Source organism: Salvelinus namaycush, chromosome 9 (assembly GCF_016432855.1).
Source record: "Salvelinus namaycush isolate Seneca chromosome 9, SaNama_1.0, whole genome shotgun sequence".
In the NCBI taxonomy this organism is placed as follows: Eukaryota; Metazoa; Chordata; class Actinopteri; order Salmoniformes; family Salmonidae; genus Salvelinus; species Salvelinus namaycush.
The window spans coordinates 4,500,244-4,523,418 of record NC_052315.1 but is presented as its reverse complement, the minus strand read 5'-3'; the positions used below and the strand labels follow the sequence as shown (position 1 = coordinate 4,523,418).

General features: G+C 43.3%; 1 protein-coding gene and 1 long non-coding RNA gene across 4 annotated transcripts in view; one reads left to right on the top strand and one right to left on the bottom strand.

The window, feature by feature from the left end:
- The window catches only part of LOC120053340, a 54,547-nt gene extending 49,966 nt beyond the window's left edge, over positions 1 to 4,581 (top strand). For all 3 annotated transcript variants that reach the window (XR_005477495.1, XR_005477496.1, XR_005477497.1), the window contains exon 5: positions 4,372 to 4,581. This is a non-coding gene — a long non-coding RNA (uncharacterized LOC120053340). The remainder of the gene's footprint in view (positions 1 to 4,371) is intronic.
- A 5,299-nt stretch (positions 4,582 to 9,880) lies between these two features.
- Positions 9,881 to 23,060, bottom strand: ankle1 (ankyrin repeat and LEM domain containing 1). Its single transcript, XM_039000742.1, has 9 exons — positions 22,080 to 23,060; positions 21,522 to 21,674; positions 21,100 to 21,205; positions 20,173 to 20,293; positions 17,234 to 19,930; positions 14,002 to 14,176; positions 13,638 to 13,800; positions 13,250 to 13,382; positions 9,881 to 11,946 (listed from the first exon to the last, which is right to left on the bottom strand). The coding sequence occupies exons 1-9, from the start codon at positions 22,145 to 22,147 to the stop codon at positions 11,774 to 11,776; spliced, it is 3,789 nt and encodes a 1,262-aa protein (XP_038856670.1). The 5' UTR covers positions 22,148 to 23,060; the 3' UTR covers positions 9,881 to 11,773.
- Between the last annotated feature and the right edge of the window lie 115 nt (positions 23,061 to 23,175).

Genomic DNA, 23,175 nt, shown 5'->3' with positions numbered 1-23,175 from the left:
TACCGTCCTGTAATACAACAGTTCCCTTTACCCTGATACCATCCTGTAATACAACAGTTCCCTTTACCCTGATAGCGTCCTGTAATACAACAGTTCCCCTTACCCTGATAGCGTCCTGTAATACAACAGTTCCCTTTACCCTGATAGCGTCCTGTAATACAACAGTTCCCTTTACCCTGATAGAGTCCTGTAATACAACAGTTCCCTTTACCCTGATAGCATCCTGTAATACAACAGAACTACTTTACCCTGATAGCGTCCTGTAATACAACAGTTCCCTTTACCCTGATAGCGTCCTGTAATACAACAGAACTACTTTACCCTGATAGCGTCCTGTAATACAACAGTTCCCTTTACCCTGATAGCGTCCTGTAATACAACAGTTCCCTTTACCCTGATAGCATCCTGTAATACAACAGAACTACTTTACCCTGATAGCGTCCTGTAATACAACAGTTCCCTTTACCCTGATAGCGTCCTGTAATACAACAGTTCCCTTTACCCTGATAGCGTCCTGTAATACAACAGTTCCCTTTACCCTGATAGCATCCTGTAATACAACAGAACTACTTTACCCTGATAGCGTCCTGTAATACAACAGTTCCCTTTACCCTGATAGAGTCCTGTAATACAACAGTTCCCTTTACCCTGATAGCATCCTGTAATACAACAGTTCCCTTTACCCTGATAGCGTCCTGTAATACAACAGTTCCCTTTACCCTGATAGAGTCCTGTAATACAACAGTTCCCTTTACCCTGATAGCATCCTGTAATACAACAGTTCCCTTTACCCTGATAGCGTCCTGTAATACAACAGTTCCCTTTACCCTGATAGCATCCTGTAATACAACAGTTCCCTTTACCCTGATAGCGTCCTGTAATACAACAGTTCCCTTTACCCTGATAGCATCCTGTAATACAACAGTTCCCTTTACCCTGATAGCGTCCTGTAATACAACAGAACTACTTTACCCTGATAGCGTCCTGTAATACAACAGTTCCCTTTACCCTGATAGCGTCCTGTAATACAACAGAACTACTTTACCCTGATAGCGTCCTGTAATACAACAGAACTACTTTACCCTGATAGAGTCCTGTAATACAACAGTTCCCTTTACCCTGATAGCGTCCTGTAATACAACAGAACTACTTTACCCTGATAGCGTCCTGTAATACAACAGTTCCCTTTACCCTGATAGAGTCCTGTAATACAACAGTTCCCTTTACCCTGATAGAGTCCTGTAATACAACAGTTCCCTTTACCCTGATACCATCCTGTAATACAACAGTTCCCTTTACCCTGATAGCGTCCTGTAATACAACAGTTCCCTTTACCCTGATAGCGTCCTGTAATACAACAGTTCCCTTTACCCTGATAGCGTCCTGTAATACAACAGTTCCCTTTACCCTGATAGAGTCCTGTAATACAACAGTTCCCTTTACCCTGATAGCGTCCTGTAATACAACAGTTCCCTTTACCCTGATAGCGTCCTGTAATACAACAGTTCCCTTTACCCTGATAGAGTCCTGTAATACAACAGTTCCCTTTACCCTGATAGCGTCCTGTAATACAACAGTTCCTTTACCCTGATAGCGTCCTGTTCCCTTTACCCTGATAGCGTCCTGTAATACACCAGTTCCCTTTACCCTGATAGCGTCCTGTAATACAACAGTTCCCTTTACCCTGATAGCGTCCTGTAATACAAACAGTTCCCTTTACCCTGATAGCGTCCTGTAATACAACAGTTCCCTTTACCCTGATAGCGTCCTGTAATACAACAGTTCCCTTTACCCTGATAGCATCCTGTAATACAACAGTTCCCTTTACCCTGATAGCGTCCTGTAATACAACAGTTCCCTTTACCCTGATAGAGTCCTGTAATACAACAATACTGGGACGGACTACCTGGACTTGTCCAATTTAGAAATTGTTTTTTTTTGATTGCAGAGTGTTTTAACCTGTTTCTTTAATGAACATGACCCAGTAGCATGCTGCCTTGTGGGGAAACCAGTTTTAACCGGTTTCCCTAATGAACATGACATAGTAGCCTGGTGTCCTGTAAAGTGTTGCCTGGTTCTCCCTAACCAGTGTCACAAAGTGTTCCCGTGTCGTCGCTGAGCTAGTTGTGTAATACCACCCTTCCCTGTGGTTGAAAGCAGATCTCTGAGCAGTAATATAGTTCACACGGCTGCTACGATAGCAATGTGCCGACACCTCCCTTTTTGTTCTTTTTCAGTAATTCGATCGCGCTAGGCGATTTGTCATTCTGGAGGTTCTGTGCTTTTCAGAGGGGGGAGGGGTCTGAATGTGTTTACACTTTAGTTAATATGTTGTTCACTCTGTCTTTTTCTTTATTTTATACAAAAAATAAATGATATCGTATTTACAGTATTTTTCTAGTTTTTTAGTCACGAGGATTTGCTTCAGCGATAGAAACCATATGTTCCGCCCTGTTAGTCAATTATTTATCTGTAGTCACATGCTTTATGACTATAGACACATCCACTTCTGACACAACAGTCTCCATCATCTGATTTACAACCATGAAGTGGTTAAATGTCAGAGCTGCCGGCGCCATTAAGGGACAGACTACCAACCCCCCTCCTCCCTCTCCTCCTCCTCCATTCCCATGTACTGTAAACTTCCCCCTTTTCCACCATCCACTCTGACACGTCCCGCCTGTGATGCCCAGCCCTGTCACTCTGATATGGGCTTGGATGTCAGCTCAGGGCACCTCTCTGGTTCTCTCTGACTCCTGGCTTAACAAGTCTCTGTCATCTTGTCCTCTGGCCAGTAGAAGACCTTACAGTACACTGCCACCTCTGCTAATCCACTTCTGTCAATTCACACAATGTTAGTCCAATGGCTTTACAAGGGGCCAGGGGTCAGGGAGTTTGATGTGGCCCTCGAGCATGGACTGACTGCACATTTGGTAATGTCTCTGGAGCAAGCCATTAAAGGCCCGGTTAGGAGCTTGTTGTTTATATTAGCAGGAGGGAATACACAAAAGATAGTAGCTAATCAAGACAGGTCACTATATAGACGGGTCACATATAGACGGTTCACTATATACACTGAGTGTACAAAACATTAAGAATACCTTCCTAATATTGAGTTGCACCCCCTTTTGCCCTCAGAACAGCCTCAATTAATTGGGGCATGGACTCCAATGCTTCCCACAGTTGTCAAGTTGGCTGGATGTCCTTTGGGTGGTGGACCATTCTTGATACACACGGGAAACTGTTGAGTGTGGAAAAACCCAACACTGTTGCAGTTCTTGACACACTCTAACCGGTGCGCCTGGCAACTACTACCATACCCTGTTCAAAGGCACTTTAATATTTTCTATTTTTTCTCTTTTTTACTGAACCTTTATTTAAAAAGGGAAGTCAGTTAAGAACAATTTCTTATTTACAATGACGGCCTACACCGGCCAAACACTAACCCGGACGTTGTGTGTGTGTGTGTGTGTGTGTCTGTGTAATTGACATAAATGTTTGTATACACACACACACGTATGTCAATTGTGTGTGTAATTGGCCTGGGCTATTTGTTTGCATTCAATATCTGGTCGTTTTTATTGATCTGTTTGACAGAGTAGCCTTTTGTGTGGTATTTCAAACAGTTCTGTTGTGTTCTGTCATGCAAATTACGTAGAATGTCATGAAATGTATTTATAAAAGGCAATTTTTTCCCCTGGGTTTTTCCAGACCCTGTGAAAAAGGTGTAAATACTAAAACATCCCTGCTCTCTACTGTGTGCCACTATATACTTTACTATAAAGGGGATTATTTTTTTATTTTTTTACACCGCATTTTCCTGCGGCCACGCCCCACATCATAGTCTCCAGATGCTATCAATTATCATGACCCAAGCAGGTTGCGAGTCCGACACTGTCTCATCCTGAGCTCTGAGATAAGCCATCTGGGTTACGGTTAGGGGCACCTCCACCCACTGAAGCTAATTGACGCTAAAACCGCTCAGTTGAGGTAAGCAACGCATACGCAGATAGGCCACTGTGATACCACCCCTTGTATTCCCACAGTGTGCTGTTTACCAAAACTCAAAATGAGTCAGGACTTTAGAGATGACTAAAGCCCCAACCGCTACCGAGAGAGAAAATAAACATGTTTTCCTGCCCCGTGTACAGTTTTTATACCGTGTTATAGCAGTCAAAGACAAGGAGCTGAACTGACGCTTAAACTCTCTGAGCAAAATAAGAATATTATGATTATATTAAATTACATCAAGACATTTAAACAGTCTGAAACAAAATTGATAATTTGAGATTCAGGTTTATTAACCAAATGGAAGAGATGTTTTTTTGAATTCTTAATTCCTGCCTTTCTTTCTCTCCCTCTCTTTGTCAGCCAGAGGACAAGACCAGGGGCATGAAGAGACCGTCTGCATTCATTTCCAAGCCTTCAGTCTCTCTACACACTTTTTCACACGGGCTGCAATTATGAAACGGTTTCAGTCATTGAAGTAGAATGTAACAACAGCAAAAAAGGAATTGAGTGTCTTCTGTGAAACATTAAATAACCATCCTCTGATAAACCGGTAAAGAGAGCTGTCTGAAAAGTGACTTGAGATATGAGGGATAATGGCTGTGTCTTTGTAGTGTCCTTCTAGCTCCCCCGAGAGAGAGAGAGAGGAAATGATAGGCCCAGTCGCCCACTGTGCTCATCTCTCTGAATCTCCAAGCGTCAGACTGTCAACCTTGCTCACCATCAGGCCCCGTTCGCCCCGGTGAACATTCAACGCTGTCGGTGAGTTTTGAGCTAAATTGACAAAGACCATCGACCGTTGATTGTACCCTGTGGCCAGCCCTTGTCGCTTGATGATCGACGCGCATGGCTACTAACTCTCATTATAACCAGAGGAAGAACACTATGGTCCCATCTGCCTCTTCCCCCCCCCCCCCCCCCCCTCCACCCACGCCCCACCACTACCACACCCCCTCCACCCACGCCCCACCACTACCACACCCCACCCACCCCAGCCCACATCCTGTATCCTTTCGTTCAGAACAACTCTCCTGAAAGAAAAGCCTCTAGCCCCAAACCACAACAAAGGTCACAATCAACATTCATTGCTGTCGGTGGGTTTAACTATGTGGAAAAACTCGCTGAACAATGAATGCAACTGTGTCCCCGATTTTCACAGCAATCAACCATCAGAGGGGATCTCGTTCTGATATGCTGATTCTGGTATGTGTGTATATATGTATAGATAGATAGATATGTATGTACAGTATTTTATGGAGAATGTAAGTAGACATTGCATCATATCTCATCTTGATCATACTCGTGGAGACTTCTTATGTGGCTATGGGAGAGGGGGGAATAAAATCTATATTTCGTATGATTCTGTGATTCTGTGTGGGTTTCTATTTTTGACTGAGGGTCAAACGGATTTTTAAAAAGGCAGATATTATAGGTCCCTCTTCCAACATAGATTTGTATCTCAATGAGAAAAATAAAGGCTAAGGTCTCTATTCCATCCGTGTCGCTAAAGTTCACCGTTACAGTGTGATTTTTAACATTTTAAAAGGCATTAGTAGAGACTGCATTCAGCTGACATTTTACATTTCTATCGCGGAATCTCTAACGCTTCAGCGACACAGATTGAATAGAGCCCTAAATACCAATAAACCACAGACTGTCATTACCAAGGATTAGAGACAGGAATTAACTGAAAATCTAAAGACACGTTTTAACCCATCACTCTTTCACAGTGTGGGCGACTGTCAAACTTTGCACAAAGGCAACCTACTGTAAGATTATTTGATTATAACACTAAATTGGTCTAGTTTGACAGATGGAGGACAGGATGACTGCACGGCCAGGCACAACTCCAACACAATCATTACCTATTCCCCCTTAGGAGACTGAAAACATTTGGCATGGGTCCTCAGATTCTCAAAAGATTTTACAGCTGCACCATCGAGAGCATCCTGAAGGGTTGCATCACTGCCTGGTATGGCAACTGCTCGGCCTCCGACCGCAAGGCACTACAGAGGGTAGTGCGTACGGCCCAGTACATCACCGGGGCCAAGCTTCCTGCCATCCAGGACCTGTATACCAGGAAGAGGAAGGTCCTAAAAAATCGTTAGACTCCAGCCACCCTAGTCAGACTGTTCTCTCTGCTACCGCATGGCAAGCGGTACCGGAGCGCCAAGTCTAGGTCCAAGAGGCTTCTAAACCGCTTCTACCCCCCCAAGCCATAAGACTCCTGAACAGCTAATCAAATGGCTACCCAGACTATTTGCACCCCCACACAACGCTGCCACTACTCTCTGTTATTATCTATGCATAGCCACTTTAACAACCCTACCTGCATGTACATAATTATCTCAAATACCTTGACACCGGTGCCCCCGCACATTGACTCTGTACCGGTGCCCCCTGTATATAGCCCCGCTATTGTTATTCACTGCTGCTCTTTAATTATTTGTTTTTCTTATCTTATTTTTTTTTTTATTTTTTTTTAGATATCTTAAAACTGCATCATTGGTTAAGGGCTTGTAAGTAAGCATTTCACCTGTTGTATTCGGCGCATATGACAAATAAAGTTTGATTTAGATTTGATATGTCCTGAAGGCAATAGCCCCACTAATCATCTTGGAGAAACAGTGCATTACACCACCCCACCTGTAGGGATGTAAAGGTATTTAGTAGGAATTATATAATAAATATAGAGAGAGAAGTTCTGTGAATCCATAAAGGGAATGCTACTATACCTCATAACAAGGACGATGGCAACTCATATTATACATAAGACTTCCAACTAGTTGTGTGTCTGGAATTTGATTACTTTAAATACATTTTTACATTTTGTTCTCATAATCTAATTTTACATTCATCTAGTCCTTTTTATCTTCCAGAAAATAACACTTGAATAATATAATGAGAAGAATTGGTGACCCGTTATGCTGTTACTTATGTAAATGTAGTCCAGCTTCAGATACAGTGGGGTCTGGAATTATAGGATCCCTTGATAAAAAATGTTTTTTTTTACAAAAAAGACTAAAATAATTCAAATACTATATATACCACTATATGGGAATGCTCAAACAATTATATTCGTTCATACTAATACAATTGCTCAGAATTATTTTGTTTAACAAGTAATGCAACAACAAACAAAAAAAGCTCCCTGAAAGATAGGCGTCAAAATGATTGGATCCCCTGTTTTCAATACTCCAGCACCTGACCATATCACTGCCTGGAGTTGGCTAAACGGCCTTGGCACTTGGATTGGAACCAGTGCTGTGGTCATAAGTCTTTGGCCACGAACACCAACGGTGGGTTTGGCCTTCGAAAGAACAATACATAAGCAGAAAAGAACCCCATACCTACTGTAAAATATGGTGGTGGATCTTTGATGTAATGGGGCTATTTTTGCTTCCACTGGTCCTGGGGCCCTTGTTAAGGTCAGCGACATTATGAACTTTAACAAGGACCAAGACATTTTTAGTCAAAAACCTGGTTGTATTTGAATCTTCGTGCGAGATAATAACCATAAGCACACATCAAAATCTACAAGGATATGCTTGGCCATCTCATTCTCCGGACATGTGGTTTGATTTTGAAGAGGATAGTCCATAAGTGCAGATGAAGGATGTGGTAAGATTCTGTATGGAGGACTGGTCTAAGATCCATCCCAATGTGTTCTGTATGGAGGACTGGTCTAAGATCCATCCCAATGTGTTCTGTATGGAGGACTGGTCTAAGATCCATCCCAATGTGTTCTGTATGGAGGACTGGTCTAAGATCCATCCCAATGTGTTCTGTATGGAGGACTGGTCTAAGATCCATCCCAATGTGTTCTGTATGGAGGACTGGTCTAAGATCCATCCCAATGTGTTCTGTATGGAGGACTGGTCTAAGATCCATCCCAATGTGTTCTGTATGGAGGACTGGTCTAAGATCCATCCCAATGTGTTCTGTATGGAGGACTGGTCTAAGATCCATCCCAATGTGTTCTGTATGGAGGACTGGTCTAAGATCCATCCCAATGTGTTCTCCAATGTCAGAAAACATTTTAGAAAAAGGCTCAGTGCTGTTATCCTCACAAGGGGGGAGAATTTTTTTGAGAATGTTTTTTTATTTTTATATATATTTACTACAAAATCTCTTTCTCTGAGTAATTGTGTTAGTATAAAATAATATAATTTTGTATATATTTTTTTGCAAAATAGCTCAGTATTTATATTATTTGATAGTCTCTTTTTTTGCTCATCTTTATCAAGAGATCCAATAATCCCAGACTCCACTGTTTAGAAGTCAAACAATACATGGGGAACACAAGATTTTGCCAATGACAAAAGTTTAGGAGTGTTTCCATCCAAAGTACAATAGTAAAATAGATAACTCTATGAAGGAACTCTGACATGGTGATAGACACCATCAGAAGACCACTAGAGGGAACTCTGACATGGTGATAGACACCATCAGAAGACCACTAGAGGGAACTCTGACATGGTGATAGACACCATCAGAAGACAACTAGAGGGAACTCTGACATGGTGATAGACACCATCAGAAGACCACTAGAGGGAACTCTGACGTGGTGATAGACACCATCAGAAGACCACTAGAGGGAACTCTGACATGGTGATAGACACCATCAGAAGACCACTAGAGGGAACTCTGACATGGTGATAGACACCATCAGAAGACCACTAGAGGGAACTCTGACATGGTGATAGACACCATCAGAAGACCACTAGAGGGAACTCTGACATGGTGATAGACACCATCAGAAGACCACTAGAGGGAACTCTGACATGGTGATAGACACCATCAGAAGACAACTAGAGGGAACTCTGACATGGTGATAGACACCATCAGAAGACCACTAGAGGGAACTCTGACGTGGTGATAGACACCATCAGAAGACCACTAGAGGGAACTCTGACGTGATACAGACACCATCAGAAGACCACTAGAGGGAACTCTGACATGGTGATAGACACCATCAGAAGACCACTAGAGGGAACTCTGACGTGGTGATAGACACCATCAGAAGACCACTAGAGGGAACTCTGACGTGATACAGACACCATCAGAAGACCACTAGAGGGAACTCTGACGTGGTGATAGACACCATCAGAAGACCACTAGAGGGAACTCTGACATGGTGATAGACACCATCAGAAGACTACTAGAGGGAACTCTGACATGGTGATAGACACCATCAGAAGACCACTAGAGGGAACTCTGACGTGATACAGACACCATCAGAAGACATTTACATTACATTTAAGTCATTTAGCAGACGCTCTTATCCAGAGCGACTTACAAATTAAGACCACTAGAGGGAACTCTGACATGGTGATAGACACCATCAGAAGACCACTAGAGGGAACTCTGACATGGTGATACAGACACCATCAGAAGACCACTAGAGGGAACTCTGACATGGTGATACAGACACCACCAGAAGACCACTAGAGGGAACTCTGACGTGGTGATAGACACCATCATTGCAGGACATTCAGACCACTGAGTACAGTATGGTAAATGTGTGTACCCAATTGAAGTATATTATAAAATGTTTGTGTTTTAAAGTCATTACAATACATGCATCCATATAAAGTACAGTGCATCTGTACATCTAGTCATTACATATATCTTCAGGTCCAATTACCTAACTACCATTGAAATCAAACTCTAGCTGGTTGAAGAGACTCGTACAGCAAAGCTAGCATGTCCTTCATTTAGCTTCCGAGTGGCGCAGCGGTGTAAGGCACTGCTTCTCAGTGCAAGAGGCATCACTACAGTCCCTGGTTCGAATCCAGGCTGTATCACATCCGGCCGTGATTGGGTTTGTCCGGGGTAGGCCATCATTGTAAATAAGAATTTGATCTTAACTGACTTGACTTTTATTTAAAAGGTAAAATTATAAACATAAAAAAATACATATTTTTTACAATTTTGAAATTATTTCAATAACTCAAAAAAATATAAATCACTTAACAAGACTGTGTGAGAATCTCTAGCATTTCCTTGCCTCCCAAACCCCATTGGATGAGGTCAGAGGTCCCTCCCCTCATAACTTCTCATCCAATGGGTTTTGAGGAGGAAGCTACAATTGAAGAGAGGATGGGAGGAATCAAGGAAATGAAATTGCCATCCTATTGTTCAAATTATGCTGGAACGCAAGCACACCTTTTACAGCCTATTGTTCAGGTCAATGCCAAATGCTGTTATAGTGAAATGTCAGGGTCAACTGAAATGAAAGGTGACAAACAGTCAATTACTTCGGTATTTTTGTTTTTATAAAAGAACATACAAAGAAAATGAATGCTACATTGATGAAATCGTCTATAGACAGCTGAAAGATTCTGTGCATGAGATGATTCGAACACGTAAACTTTTGGCCAGTTTGACATAGCACATAGCACCATAGGCATATAGCTAATGATATTGACATTTGTTTGGTACCTTCATTTTAACTATGCATTGATCATATCACTTGTTAAAAGGGAAATAGTTAAATCAAGTTTATCTGTAATTAATTTGACCGAGGTAAATAACAAAATCCTCAAAACGTGTGTAAATGTGTTTTTCCTTCCACCCAGTGTTTTGACCAGAGACATACATTGGTTGTGACAAGATTCTTAAAAAAAAAATGGTTTCTTTCCTTTAGTGCTTTCATTCTGGTGGTAAACTTTATCTACAAATACATACAACATGATCATACTACTAACAATACAAGCCTAATGGTTTTCCTGCTAAAGAAATACATGTATTTGCATCATATTTAATGGACGTACATATTTAACTGATGCTAAGGTAAGTGGACAAGCTTTCCATATCAGTCTTTCTTCCAGTGACTCATTCTTTCTCTTTCTCAATTCTCCTTTCCTCGATTCATCAACGCTCTCTTCGGCTCCTTCTAAAAACGTTTTGGAGAAGAAGGTCCGACAGGAGGGACCTTGGAACTTCTCTTCCAATGCGGTTGAGAAGGAGGCGAGGAGATGGGATTAGAGAAGGAGGCGAGGAGATGGGATTAGAGAAGGAGGCGAGGAGATGGGATTAGAGAAGGAGGCGAGGAGATGGGATTAGAGAAGGAGGCGAGGAGATTGGAGAGCTGACAAAGGTGAAATGACAACCATTAGAGCTCCAAGGTGAATCTGGTTGAGGAGCCCTGGTACGACATGGTCACAAAAATGTATAGAAAAATGACCTATATCTTGGTCCCGTGTTCCAACAAGCCAATCTCTTCTACATCAATAAGTAAAACATTTACACTTTAAATGGGCCCAGTACACTCAAAAATGTGGTTTCCCTGTGTTTTATTAAATTCCCACACTATAAGCCTGAAATAATATTGTGAAAATTATGATAATGCCCTTTTAGTGTAAGAGCTGTCTGAAACGACTGCCTGAAATGTCAGCCTGTCTTGGTGGGATGGAGTTTTGGCCCGCCTGGTAACATCAACAGGCTGTAAATTAGTCAATTTTCAATGTTCCTCTCCCCACTCAGACCACTCCTAGACAGCCCTATCAAAATTCTTGCTTGAGAAATTGCTCTTTGTCTAAGAAGCTATTTTTGTTCCTTTTTAACCATTTTAATTGAAAACAAATCACAATAAGGTACTTAATTGTTACTCAGAAATTATTTGATATGGAGATAAAAAAACAGCTGCATTGGACATTTAAACCCAAGTTTTGTCAGAATAGAGCAAAATAGTCAACACCTTGTTCAATAAACACTTTCATTTTCTGTTGGTGCAGTACCCAACTCTACCCACTGGGGGTCACTACTGTCCCACCCTGATATCAGGAGGTCTGAGCTGCCTCTCGCCCTCAGCCAGGAAGATCTGCATGGCCCTGTAGAGCAGGTGCACCCCCAGCTCCCTCTTCCTCTTCAACTGCCACGTGGACACCACCCCGTAGTAGTCCCCTCGCTTCTGATTGGTCAGCATCTTCAATCCTGCAATGGGAAGGTTTCTTTTGTTGAAACTGTTTATCTTATTTCGTTGCATTCATTTTAGTTTCGTATATAGGCAAGACTTCTAATTTTTTTAAACAATTCGTACGATAAAAAAAAGAAACTTTAAATGAGACTCAAAATTATACATTAGAAAGAAATGAGGGGAAAAATAGACATCCATCTTAACATTATATATATTTTTTAATGTAACCTTTATTTAACAAGGCAAGTCAGTTAAGAACAAGTTCTTATTAACAATGACGGCATACACCGACCAAACACCGACCAAACTCTAGGCCAATTGTGCGGAACCCTATGGGACTCCAAATCACGGCCGGCTGTGATACAGTCTGTAATGGAACCAGGGTCTGTAGTGACGCCTCTAGCACTGAGATGCAGTGTCTTAGACCGCTGTGATACAGCCTGGAATGGAACCAGGGTCTGTAGTGACGCCTCTAGCACTGAGATGCAGTGTCTTAGACCGCTGTGATACAGCCTGGAATGGAACCACGGTCTGTAATGACGCCTCTAGCACTGAGATGCAGTGTCTCTACCGCTGTGATACAGCCTGGAATGGAACCAGGGTCTGTAGTGACGCCTCTAGCACTGAGATGCAGTGTCTTAGACCGCTGTGATACAGTCTGGAATGGAACCAGGGTCTGTAGTGACGCTTCTAGCACTGAGATGCAGTGTCTTAGACCGCTGTGATACAGCCTGGAATGGAACCAAGGTCTGTAATGACGCCTCTAGCACTGAGATGCAGTGTCTTAGACCGCTGTGATACAGCCTGGAATGGAACCAGGGTCTGTAGTGACGCCTCTAGCACTGAGATGCAGTGTCTTAGACCGCTGTGATACAGCCTGGAATGGAACCAGGGTCTGTAGTGACGCCTCTAGCACTGAGATGCAGTGTCTTAGACCGCTGTGATACAGCCTGGAATGGAACCAGGGTCTGTAGTGACGCCTCTAGCACTGAGATGCAGTGTCTTAGACCGCTGTGATACAGCCTGGAATGGAACCAGGGTCTGTAGTGACGCCTCTAGCACTGAGATGCAGTGTCTTAGACCGCTGCGCCACTCGGGACCCACAGAACATAGAAGTACAACCAGGCTACATAAGATGTTTTCCTCATCTCCCTTTCTCCATCTTCACTGACCGTGACGAACTACACCAGTGAAAGGAAATGACAGAAAGGCATCCTCAATATCGACTTGTTTTTTAGCCTGTATTTTTTAAAGAAGGACAGGAGGATAAGTCACTTTAGACTACTGAGATGGACCTCAAATAAAAGAATGGTCACTCACCAATGGCGTCCACCATGACAGCCTCACGCGTGTAAGCCTCCACAGGGATGACGTTCTGGAAGCAGTGCAGAGAGATCACCCCCTGCTCGGCCTTCCAGACCTGGAGGATGTGCTGCACCTTGGAGCACAGTTTCTGTCCCCAAAAAATAGGAGGAACGATACGGACGTTAACGTATTGATGTGGACCACATCCCATTTCACATGACTTTACACTTAGCCATTTATATTACATTTGAACGTTGGTAGCCATTGTTGTTTTGTCACTGCACCAATACTGTCTTTTACAATACAACCAACCGACTGGAAAAACCACATAGACCTAGAACAAGAGAAAAACAACAGAAACGCCTACGAAAGTTCAAATGTAGTTAAAGAAAGTGACTCCAACCTTAGAAGTCTTATCTCCTCGGTGGTAGTCTAGAGCCTCGTACAGATGACTGTAGGGTCGGGAGCGCTTGCCCTTGCCCACGTAGAATATAGCACTGATGAAAGTCTGAAAACAATCCATAGGGCTCATGGAATGACTCCGATACGGTAGGTTCTTTGTTACTCTGATGCAGGAAAAAGGGCCGGAAGAGGAACATAGATAATAAAATGACGTTGTTTAAAAATGACGCAGGCTCAATATCAAATCCGCTTTTTGCAATGAAATGCACCCCATTGGAGGAGAAGGTGCAGGGTGATTCTCTGGTGAGAGAATGCAAGGAAAGATTCATTTTAGGTATTGGAAAAACCAAACGATTACAACTGACCTGGGGTCCAGCAGCAGGTAGTTGAAGCTGGACTTGATGACGCCCTCACGCCACTTCCTGTTCTGGTCTGGTTGGTCAAACTGCTGGCACAGCGCCAGCTCGTCGTCCTGGCAGTCGGGCAGCACCAACGTCCGCAGGGCTACACACAGCTCTGGACTGTGTCCCTGCGCAGGACCTAAAAACACACATAGCTCAGTCAGTCAACACAGCAGAAAAGAGTAGCATTTTCATAAGTACTAATAGTTAATTGGATAATCTTTTAAAAGGTTACTAACCCAGGGATGTAGTGGTAAAAAATCAGAAGGTGGGTAAACACTGAACACCTGACTGGGTGTGAGTAACCAACCACTTTATGCTAACAACTAACTTGCACCAAGTCTGGAATCAACAGGACCCTTAACATCTTCTACCCTCAATCCATAAGACTGATAAATAGTTAACCAAATAGCTACCTGGACTATCTGCATTGACCCACTCACTTTTTTGACTCAGCACATACGCTGCTGTTACTGTTTATTATCCATCCCATTGACTAGTCACGTTATCCCTACCTACAGTATATACACTACATCACTAAAAGTATGTGGACACCTGCTTGTCAAACATCTCATTCCAAAATGATGGGCATTAATATGGAGTGGCTCCCACGTTTACTGCTATAACAGCATCCACTCTTCTGGGAAGGCTTCCCACTAGACGTTGGAACATTGCTGCAGGGGACTTGCTTCCATTCAGCCACAAGATTATTACTGAGGTCGGGCACTGATTTTGGGGCGATTATGCCTGGCTCGCAGTCGGCGTTCCAATTCATCCCAAATGTATTCAAATGGGGTTGAGGTCAGGGCTCAATTTTGGGCCCAGTGAAGTTCTTCCACACCGATCTCGACAAACCATTTCTGTATGGACCTCTCTTTGTGCACGGGGGCATTGTCATGCTAAAACAGGAAAGGGCCTTTCCCAAACTGTTGCCACTGAGTTGGAAGCACAGAATCGTCTAGAATGTCATTGTATGCTGTAGCGTTAAGATTTCCTTTCACTGGAACTAAGGGGCCTAGCCGAACCATGAAAAACAGCCCCAGACCATTATTCCTCCTCCACCAAACTTTACAGTTGACACTATGCATTGGGGCAGGTAGCATTCTCCTGGCAACCGCCAAATACAGATTAGTCCGTCGGACTGCCAGATGGTGAAGCGTGATTCATCACTCCAGAGAACTGGTTTCCATTGCTCCAGAGTCCAATGGCCGTGAGCTTTACACCCCTCCAGCCGACGCTTGGCATGGCGCATTGGGGATCTTAGGCTTGTATGCGGCTGCAAGGCCATGGAAACCAATTTCATGAAGCTCCCAACAAATAGTTATTGTGCTAACATTACTTCCAGAGGCAGTTTGGAACTCAGCAGTGAGTTTTGCAACCGAGGACAGACGATTTCTACACGCTACACTTCAGGACTTGGCGGTCCCGTTCTGTGGGCTTGTGTGTCCTACCACTTCGCGGCTGAGCCGCTGTTGCTCCTAGACGTTTCCACTTCACAATAACAGCACTTACAGTTGACCAGGGCAGCTCCAGCAGGGCAGAAATTTGACGGACTGACTTGTTGGAAAGGTGGCATCTTATGATGGTGCTATGTTGAAAGTCACTGAGCTCTTCAGTAAGGCCATTCTACTGCCAATGTTAGATTATGGAGATTGCATGGCTGTGTGCTCGATTTTATTCACCTGTCAGCAACAGGTATGGCTTAAATAACCAAATCCACTAATTTGAAGGGGTGTCCACATACTTTTGTATATATAGGGCATCTACCTCAATTACCTCGTACCCCTGCACATGGACTCAGTACTGGTACCCCATGTATATAGCCACGTTATTACCTGGTACTATGTGTATTTAGCCACGTTATTACCTGGTACTCTGTGTATTTAGCCACGTTATTACCTGGTACTCTGTGTATTTAGCCACGTTAATACCTGGTACTTTGTGTATATAACCATGGTATTACCTGGTACTCTGTGTATATAACCATGTTATTACCTGGCACTCTGTGTATATAACCATGTTATTACCTGGCACTCTGTGTATATAGCCATGTTATTACCTGGTACTCTGTGTATATAACCATGTTATTACCTGGTACTATGTGTATATAACCATGTTATTACCTGGTACTCGGTGTATATAACCATGTTATTACCTGGTACTCGGTGTATATAACCATGTTATTACCTGGCACTCTGTGTATATAACCATGTTATTACCTGGTACTCTGTGTATATAACCATGTTATTACCTGGTACTCTGTGTATATAACCATGTTATTACCTGGTACTATGTGTATATAACCATGTTATTACCTGGTACTCGGTGTATATAACCACGTTATTACCTGGTACTCGGTGTATATAACCATGTTATTACCTGGTACTCGGTGTATATAACCACGTTATTACCTGGTACTCGGTGTATATAACCATGTTATTACCTGGTACTATGTGTATATAACCATGTTATTTCCTGGCACTCTGTGTATGTAACCATGTTATCGTTAATCATTGTGTATTTATTATTACTTTTATTATTACGTGTTATTACTTTTCAATTCTATCTCGCTCTGCATTGTTGGGAAGAGCCCATAAGTAAGCATTTCACTGTTAAGGCGTCCTCATGCTTCCCACTCAAAACAGTTCGTGGTCTTCGGCTAGTTTTTTTTCTTCCGGTGGTTCGTATACACAAACATTTTTCTCGAGGTGCGCCAAATTGGGTAGCTGAAGTCTATAGGCCCTTCGTCTGCGTTTGGTCAACAGTAGAGATTTTTGTTGTCATTCAATGAAGGAGGAATCATTTTATTAGCAATTTTTTTTCACTTGAGAAATACTGAACCAAACATATTTGTCAGATGTAAAATTGCGAGACTAAGATCTCCTCAACAAAAACGTCAAAATGAATGACAGATTTCTTGAGTTATCTTAGATTCTGACTATTTTGAGGAAGTGTATACCGGCTACGGCGTCTCAAAATGGACAAACAGTACTATTGCCGTTTTCTTCTTGTTTTTCAAGTGAAGGTCTTTTAAGGGAGTATGCGAACACACTCGTTTGGTTCGTCTACATGTGACGAATGAAATGTTATTTGCATAATCAACAGTGTTTACCCCCTCATTTACATCTCTGATCTAACCTTAATGACGTCATCATGAAGTTTGATTGAGAGTTAACACAACTGAAAGGAACATTACCTTGGGGTTGGTCCGACAGTTGTTGTTGAGTGGCCGGCTCCAGCAACAGCCGCCTTAGCCTCTGCATGTACACAGGCCGGGTGCGGTTACTTATGGGTCCCGGACTCTCTCCCATCTCCACAAGCCTGCGTCTCAGCTCCTTGTCCGTCAGGCCTTTGGTCTCTGACCACTCCTGAGCCACCACGGGCTCCTGGTTCTCCTTCCCTTTGACCACCGTTCCTCCACCGCCCTGCAGGGAGCGCCAGTCGTACAGCACTGTGTCCTCGCTGCTGGACGTGCTCATGCTGGAGCTGAGTGAGGTGTTGGCCGCAGGTGGGACGTGGGTCTCAATCAGTTCGTGACCCTGCTCCGTGTCCGTGTAGAGGTACTCCACCGGTTCCTCCAGGTCTGGTATTAGAGGACGTCCGCCTGGGGTGTAGGAGAGGCTGGCCAGCCGCTGGGGTTTGTGGAAGCGGGAGAGTCGGCTCATGCTGTAGCGTGGGGTAGTGCCTGGGGTCGAGGGGGGCTGATCTCTTTTTGGAGAGAAGTAACTGGAGCTGGATGAAGATGGAGTCTGAGAACTTGACAAAGATGAGCTTGAGTCCTCTGTGGTCCAGGATTCCTCCACTCTTGGCCCAAAGCTACCAACTGTCCCATCCTTGGTCACTGCATCACTGGAGCTGGACAAATCGTCGGTTAGAAATTCACCACCTTCAAGAACATCTTTTCTCAGGTAAGTGGGTAAAGTCTCTTTGTGAGGATTTTTAAAAAAGTAACGATCCAGTAAAGAGAATTTGTCAGCTAAACTTGGAGTTATGATGACTGTGTCGGCCATGGTTCTAGAGATGAGGGTGTCCGCTTGGCTGGCACTAACACCAGAACCCTGACCTCTGTCGTCCTTAGCGATGATGAGGGTGTCCGCTTGGCTGGCACTAACACAAGAACCCTGACCTCTGTCGTCCTTAGCGATGATGAGGGTGTCCGCTTGGCTGGCACTAACACCAGAACCCTGACCTCTGTCGTCCTTAGCGATGATGAGGGTGTCCGCTTGGCTGGCACTGACATATGACCCTTGACCTCTGTCGTCCTTAGCGATGATGAGGGTGTCAGCTTGGCTGGCACTGACATATGACCCTTGACCTCTGTCAGCTCTGAGAGTGCTAGATTGAGGCTCTTGGCTCTCATAGATGACAAATGAGTCCCCGGAAGTACTACCTGTCCTGTTTCCAGAATAGACTGGGGTGCGACTACGACCGCATGGCGTGTCGTAAAAGACGTTGTCGCTGCCTTGCGACTTGATGTTTTGGCGGCGTGTGCGTGTCGGCGTAGGCAAGGTCTGCTCAAACAGCGAGGAGGTAGAGAGGAGGCTCTCGGGGGTCTTGCTGCTAATTACCGAGCAACGACTCAGCCGCGAGTGCGTCCTACCAGTGACAAAGGGACTTGGGGTCAGAGGCAGGTCCTCCTCCAATGCTTGAGTAGAACCAGGTCTGGGAGTGCATTCAGTCGGCCTGGGAGTGCATTCAGTCGGCCTGGGAGTGCATTCAGTCGGTCTGGGAGTGCATTCAGTCGGCCTTGTTGACAACTCTTCACCATTACCCGCTAAGACAGCATCTGGAAATATCTCTTCACAACCTGGACCTTTGGTTGGAGATATTTTGTCAGTCAATGTAAGGTTATCTACCATGCCTGGTAGTTCTTCCATGGCTGGTTTTGACCTCTTTGAGCTGTTGGGAGTTTCATCAGTATCTATATGGTTAGTGTTCATTGGATTTTGTGTGTGTTTGTCGTCTTCCACACCTCTGCTTCTCACTTTACGCTCCTCGTCAGAGGGTGAGACCCGCCTGGGGGACGCCTCCAGGGTCGTAAGGTAATGGTCACTATCACAGCTGCTGTACCTACTAGCTCCGCTGCTACTGCTGCTGCTAGCAGAGACACATAACGCTCGTTCAGGGACCTTCACTTCTTCTACCTGGTTCTCAACGACTTCTCCGTTCTCTTCCTCAAATGGGAAGTGTCCAACAACTGTTTTTTCCATGTCAATCTCAGTGCACTCATTATTATCCTTGGAGAATACAAACACATGTTCAGGGGACGTGACGTCGATCCCCTGGTGATGTAGGACGGTGGCCATGCGCTCTGGATCCAGGAACTCAGAGTATTCAGAGAAGTCGAGAGTATAGTCTTTAGAGTAGGCAACACCCGCTGGCTCCTGCCTCAGAGATTCTGAACTAAAAACAGGGAAGTATTCGTCCACTTCCTCTCTGAAGCTCACACTCTTGCGGCTCGTGCGTCGTGAAAAGCAAGGCGGGAGGTGGTCCAACTGAGGAGAGAGTCTGTTCCCATTTACAGGCAGATGCAGCGCACTGCAGTCAGTGAGTGGTACGTCCTCCTGAAGTACAGGAAGTGCGGCTCTAGGACCTGCGACGGACATACGAGTGCTGGATAACATTGATGGAGGCTCCCAGTCAGAGTCCATGTCCCACTCATTGGTGTGGCGCACCTGAGGGTTAGATTTATAATCAGACGCCCCTGAATGGGATCCTCCTCTCCAACTGTGCCTGTTGCTAATAGCAGACAATTCAAAGAATGAGGTCTGACGCGTGCTACTCAGTGGGCCCTCCCCAAAGTCACTCAGCAAGGACATGCTGTGAAAGATAACACTGCAGTCTTCGGAGTCAGTGTAGCTTGACGCGTCGTCACCTTGGCCATTGTAAACAGCTGCAGGAAATAGAAAGGACAAAGTAATTAGACTCTTAGAAAATCAGACAATTATAATAACATATGCCATTTTTCATACGCTTTTATCCAACATATGTTACAACAGTCAGTCTGTGACCCAAGGGAATTGAACCCATGACCTGGGCATCACTAGCGCCTTACTCTTACCAATCAAGCCACACAGTGACACGTCACAGAGTTTGTAATGTGAAGCAGCACAAATGGTCAAAACAATGTCTTACAGTATTGGAATTGAGGCAGATCTTCCTCTGTGTCCGAGGACTGAGACTGGTGCTCCTGAAGGAGGTGGGCACATTTGTGGTTCTCCTGTTGTTGTGCCAGATCACCTGGTTTGTTCCCTTCCTGACGAGAGCAATGAGACAACATAAGGAGTAGGTGAGGCTGATTGTCATACTGTAAATGGGGTTATGAAGAAGGAAAACGTGGTGATTGTTTCAAAATCTGGAGGGGGAAAAAAATAGATATTGTCCTGTGTTAATTTTCTGGTAACATAGTGAGACTCAGATTTTTATAATTTTTTTGATGATGCAAAGTTTGGTAACAGAATGACGGCACAAACTGTTATTCTGTTACAAACTTTGCATCTGCACTGTTCTTCAAGTAAATGTGTTTTTGCAAATGTTCAGTGGAAATTGGTAAAAGCAGTAATTTTTTCATAGAGTTTTATGGTTTGTTTAACTTTGCAATCATTTTTTTTTTTTTTACATACATTTTAAAGTGAAAAATCTCACTATGTTACCGTGGAATTGCCCTGTAATAATGACCACCACACCAGAACAACTCAAAGTAGGCTAGAGAGAGACAGAGAGAAAGAGAGAGAGAGAGAAAGAGAGAAAGAGCGAGAGACAGAGAGAGACAGAGAGAAAGAGAGAGAAAGAGAGAGACAGAAAGAGACAGAAAGACAGAGAGAGACAGAGAGAGACAGAGAGAAAGAGACAGAGTTGATTCATGTTGTTTTATAGAACACTGTACAGAAGAACATAGTTAATATGTAAATGTAACCCTCCTTTGCTCCTCCTGCATTCTTGCAGCATTGTGACTACTTACGAGTCTTACAGTAACGTAACTCATACCTACTGTAGCCTACATTTTAAATATAAGTGCAATAAAAGCTGAGTGAAATCAGACCCAAATGTAACCTCTCCCACCTGATCCTTTAAGTTTGCGTTCCCTCCATTCTTTAACAGCAGTTTGAGATTCTGACAGCAACCCCATACTGCTGCTACGTGCAGGGGTGTCAAGCCATCCGAAGACCTGGATGGGAAAAAAAGCTCATTTGATGCAAAGCTTTGCTGCATGCATGTTTATGACATGTTATAAGCATGTAATGGAGTCGACAGACATGTCAGCTCTGATTCTAGCTCACAAGCATTTCACACTACACCCGCAATAACATCTGCTAAATATGTGACCACTAAAATTAGATTTGATTTATATTATAGCCATGTCGCAAGATGTACGGAATGTCTAGCTATACAACAATGTCAAGCAACATGTTCTGCACATTGAAAAACAGTAGATAGGTTGTTTTACAGTAGAGGCTATTTAGTTGAATTTAGGTCTACAGTACCTGATGTTGGGGTCTGCCCCATGTTGTAGAATTAACTTCAGGCAGCGTATACTTTTCTCAGTCTCTTTGCCAACTGCCAAATGCACAGCAGCAACACCTTTGCTTCCGACAAGATTGGGATTTGCTCCTTGTGCGAGAAGAATCTGCACGGATCTAAAATAATGTTCAGAAAATAGTAATGTTATTGTTTTGTCACAGGTAGTGTTAAAATTGCATGTATGTAAATGTATTAAAATTGGTATAAACCTTATAGACAACAAAGTTAAAGTTAAATAGCATAGAACTAAATAGTTAACTAGCCCTGTTGTTATCTAGCCAACTATAAATAGTTACGTTAGATAGTTAACGTTACGTTCTGTACAGTAGCACATGTTATGATCCCCTTGCATCTGTGGTAACGTTAGCCTAGTAACTCTGGCCCTTCTCATAACTCCAATGATACATGCTTGCTATAGCTGTAAATTATGAAGCTACTAGCTAGTAACGTTGAAGTAGCACAGATGGATACTCTTTGGTAGTAACGTTAGCTAGTTAGGTAAAGAGATGACAGCACATCACCTTGGTTCTCCATCATTCACAGCTTTGCACAGCTGTGTTACCAGACTGGTCTTGCTTCGATGCTGCATGACTAGCGTACTTTTGCAATATTTCGTCTGGTCATCAAAGCTATTACGTTAGCTACCGAACTAAAAGCATGCAATCGAAGATCTCGTGCACGTCGGATTCAATATAATTGAGATTGATCGGCTTCGTATATTTATTTATGTTTTGCAATTTTGATAAACACAAATACACATTCATCTTCGATTTCCTTTCTTGGTTTCCTGTGTTGAAGTTCCCTCCAAGTTCATAAACCCCGCCTACTTCGTATTGTTCTTGTCCGTTTCCGGCAGACTAGATGCAGTATTACGCATCGCTGCCCTTCTCAGGTCGGAGTGCGAATTACACATTTAAATATCTAATAGCCTCACAACCCTAGTTGCAGGCCGGTGGATAGAAACCACAACAATTCCCTTGCTATTTCGTTATGAAGTAAAGAGGAATCCTTTCCTTGTTTCGTTAGTTATGAGTTATTCTTAAATATTCTTTCACCATGTATTTAACTAGATATCGATCAGTCAATATTTATTTAGCTAGATATCGACCAGGTGAAGGATAAGAGAGCAGAGTACAGGCCACTTTATCTAATCAATTATTTACTACATTTCAATAGTTTTGCTTTTACAGTTTCTTTCCTTTTTCGCAGCGTTTCCCAAACTCGATCCCCGGGACCCCAAGGGGTTTGGGTTTTTGCCCTTACACTACACAGATGCTTCAAATTATCAAAGCTTGATGATTAGTTGATTATTTGAATCAGCTGTGTAGCGCTAGGGCAAAAAAAATAAACTTTGGGAAAGCCTGTTTCATCCCGTCCTTTTTGAATATTCAATCAGCACATAATCTACTCTAAAGAAATACCCGGCTACATGTATTTAAAACTTTTCATTCTATATTCCAAAATTGTAATTTAAAAACAGGACTTCATTTGTTGTCCACAGTATTGCGTTTCATAGTAGATTTACTGACTGAAGCCACATCCGTTTATATTTTCCTTTCAATAGTCATGTTACTAACTTTGACAATAAAATGGTTAACAAGAATTAACTTCAAGAAT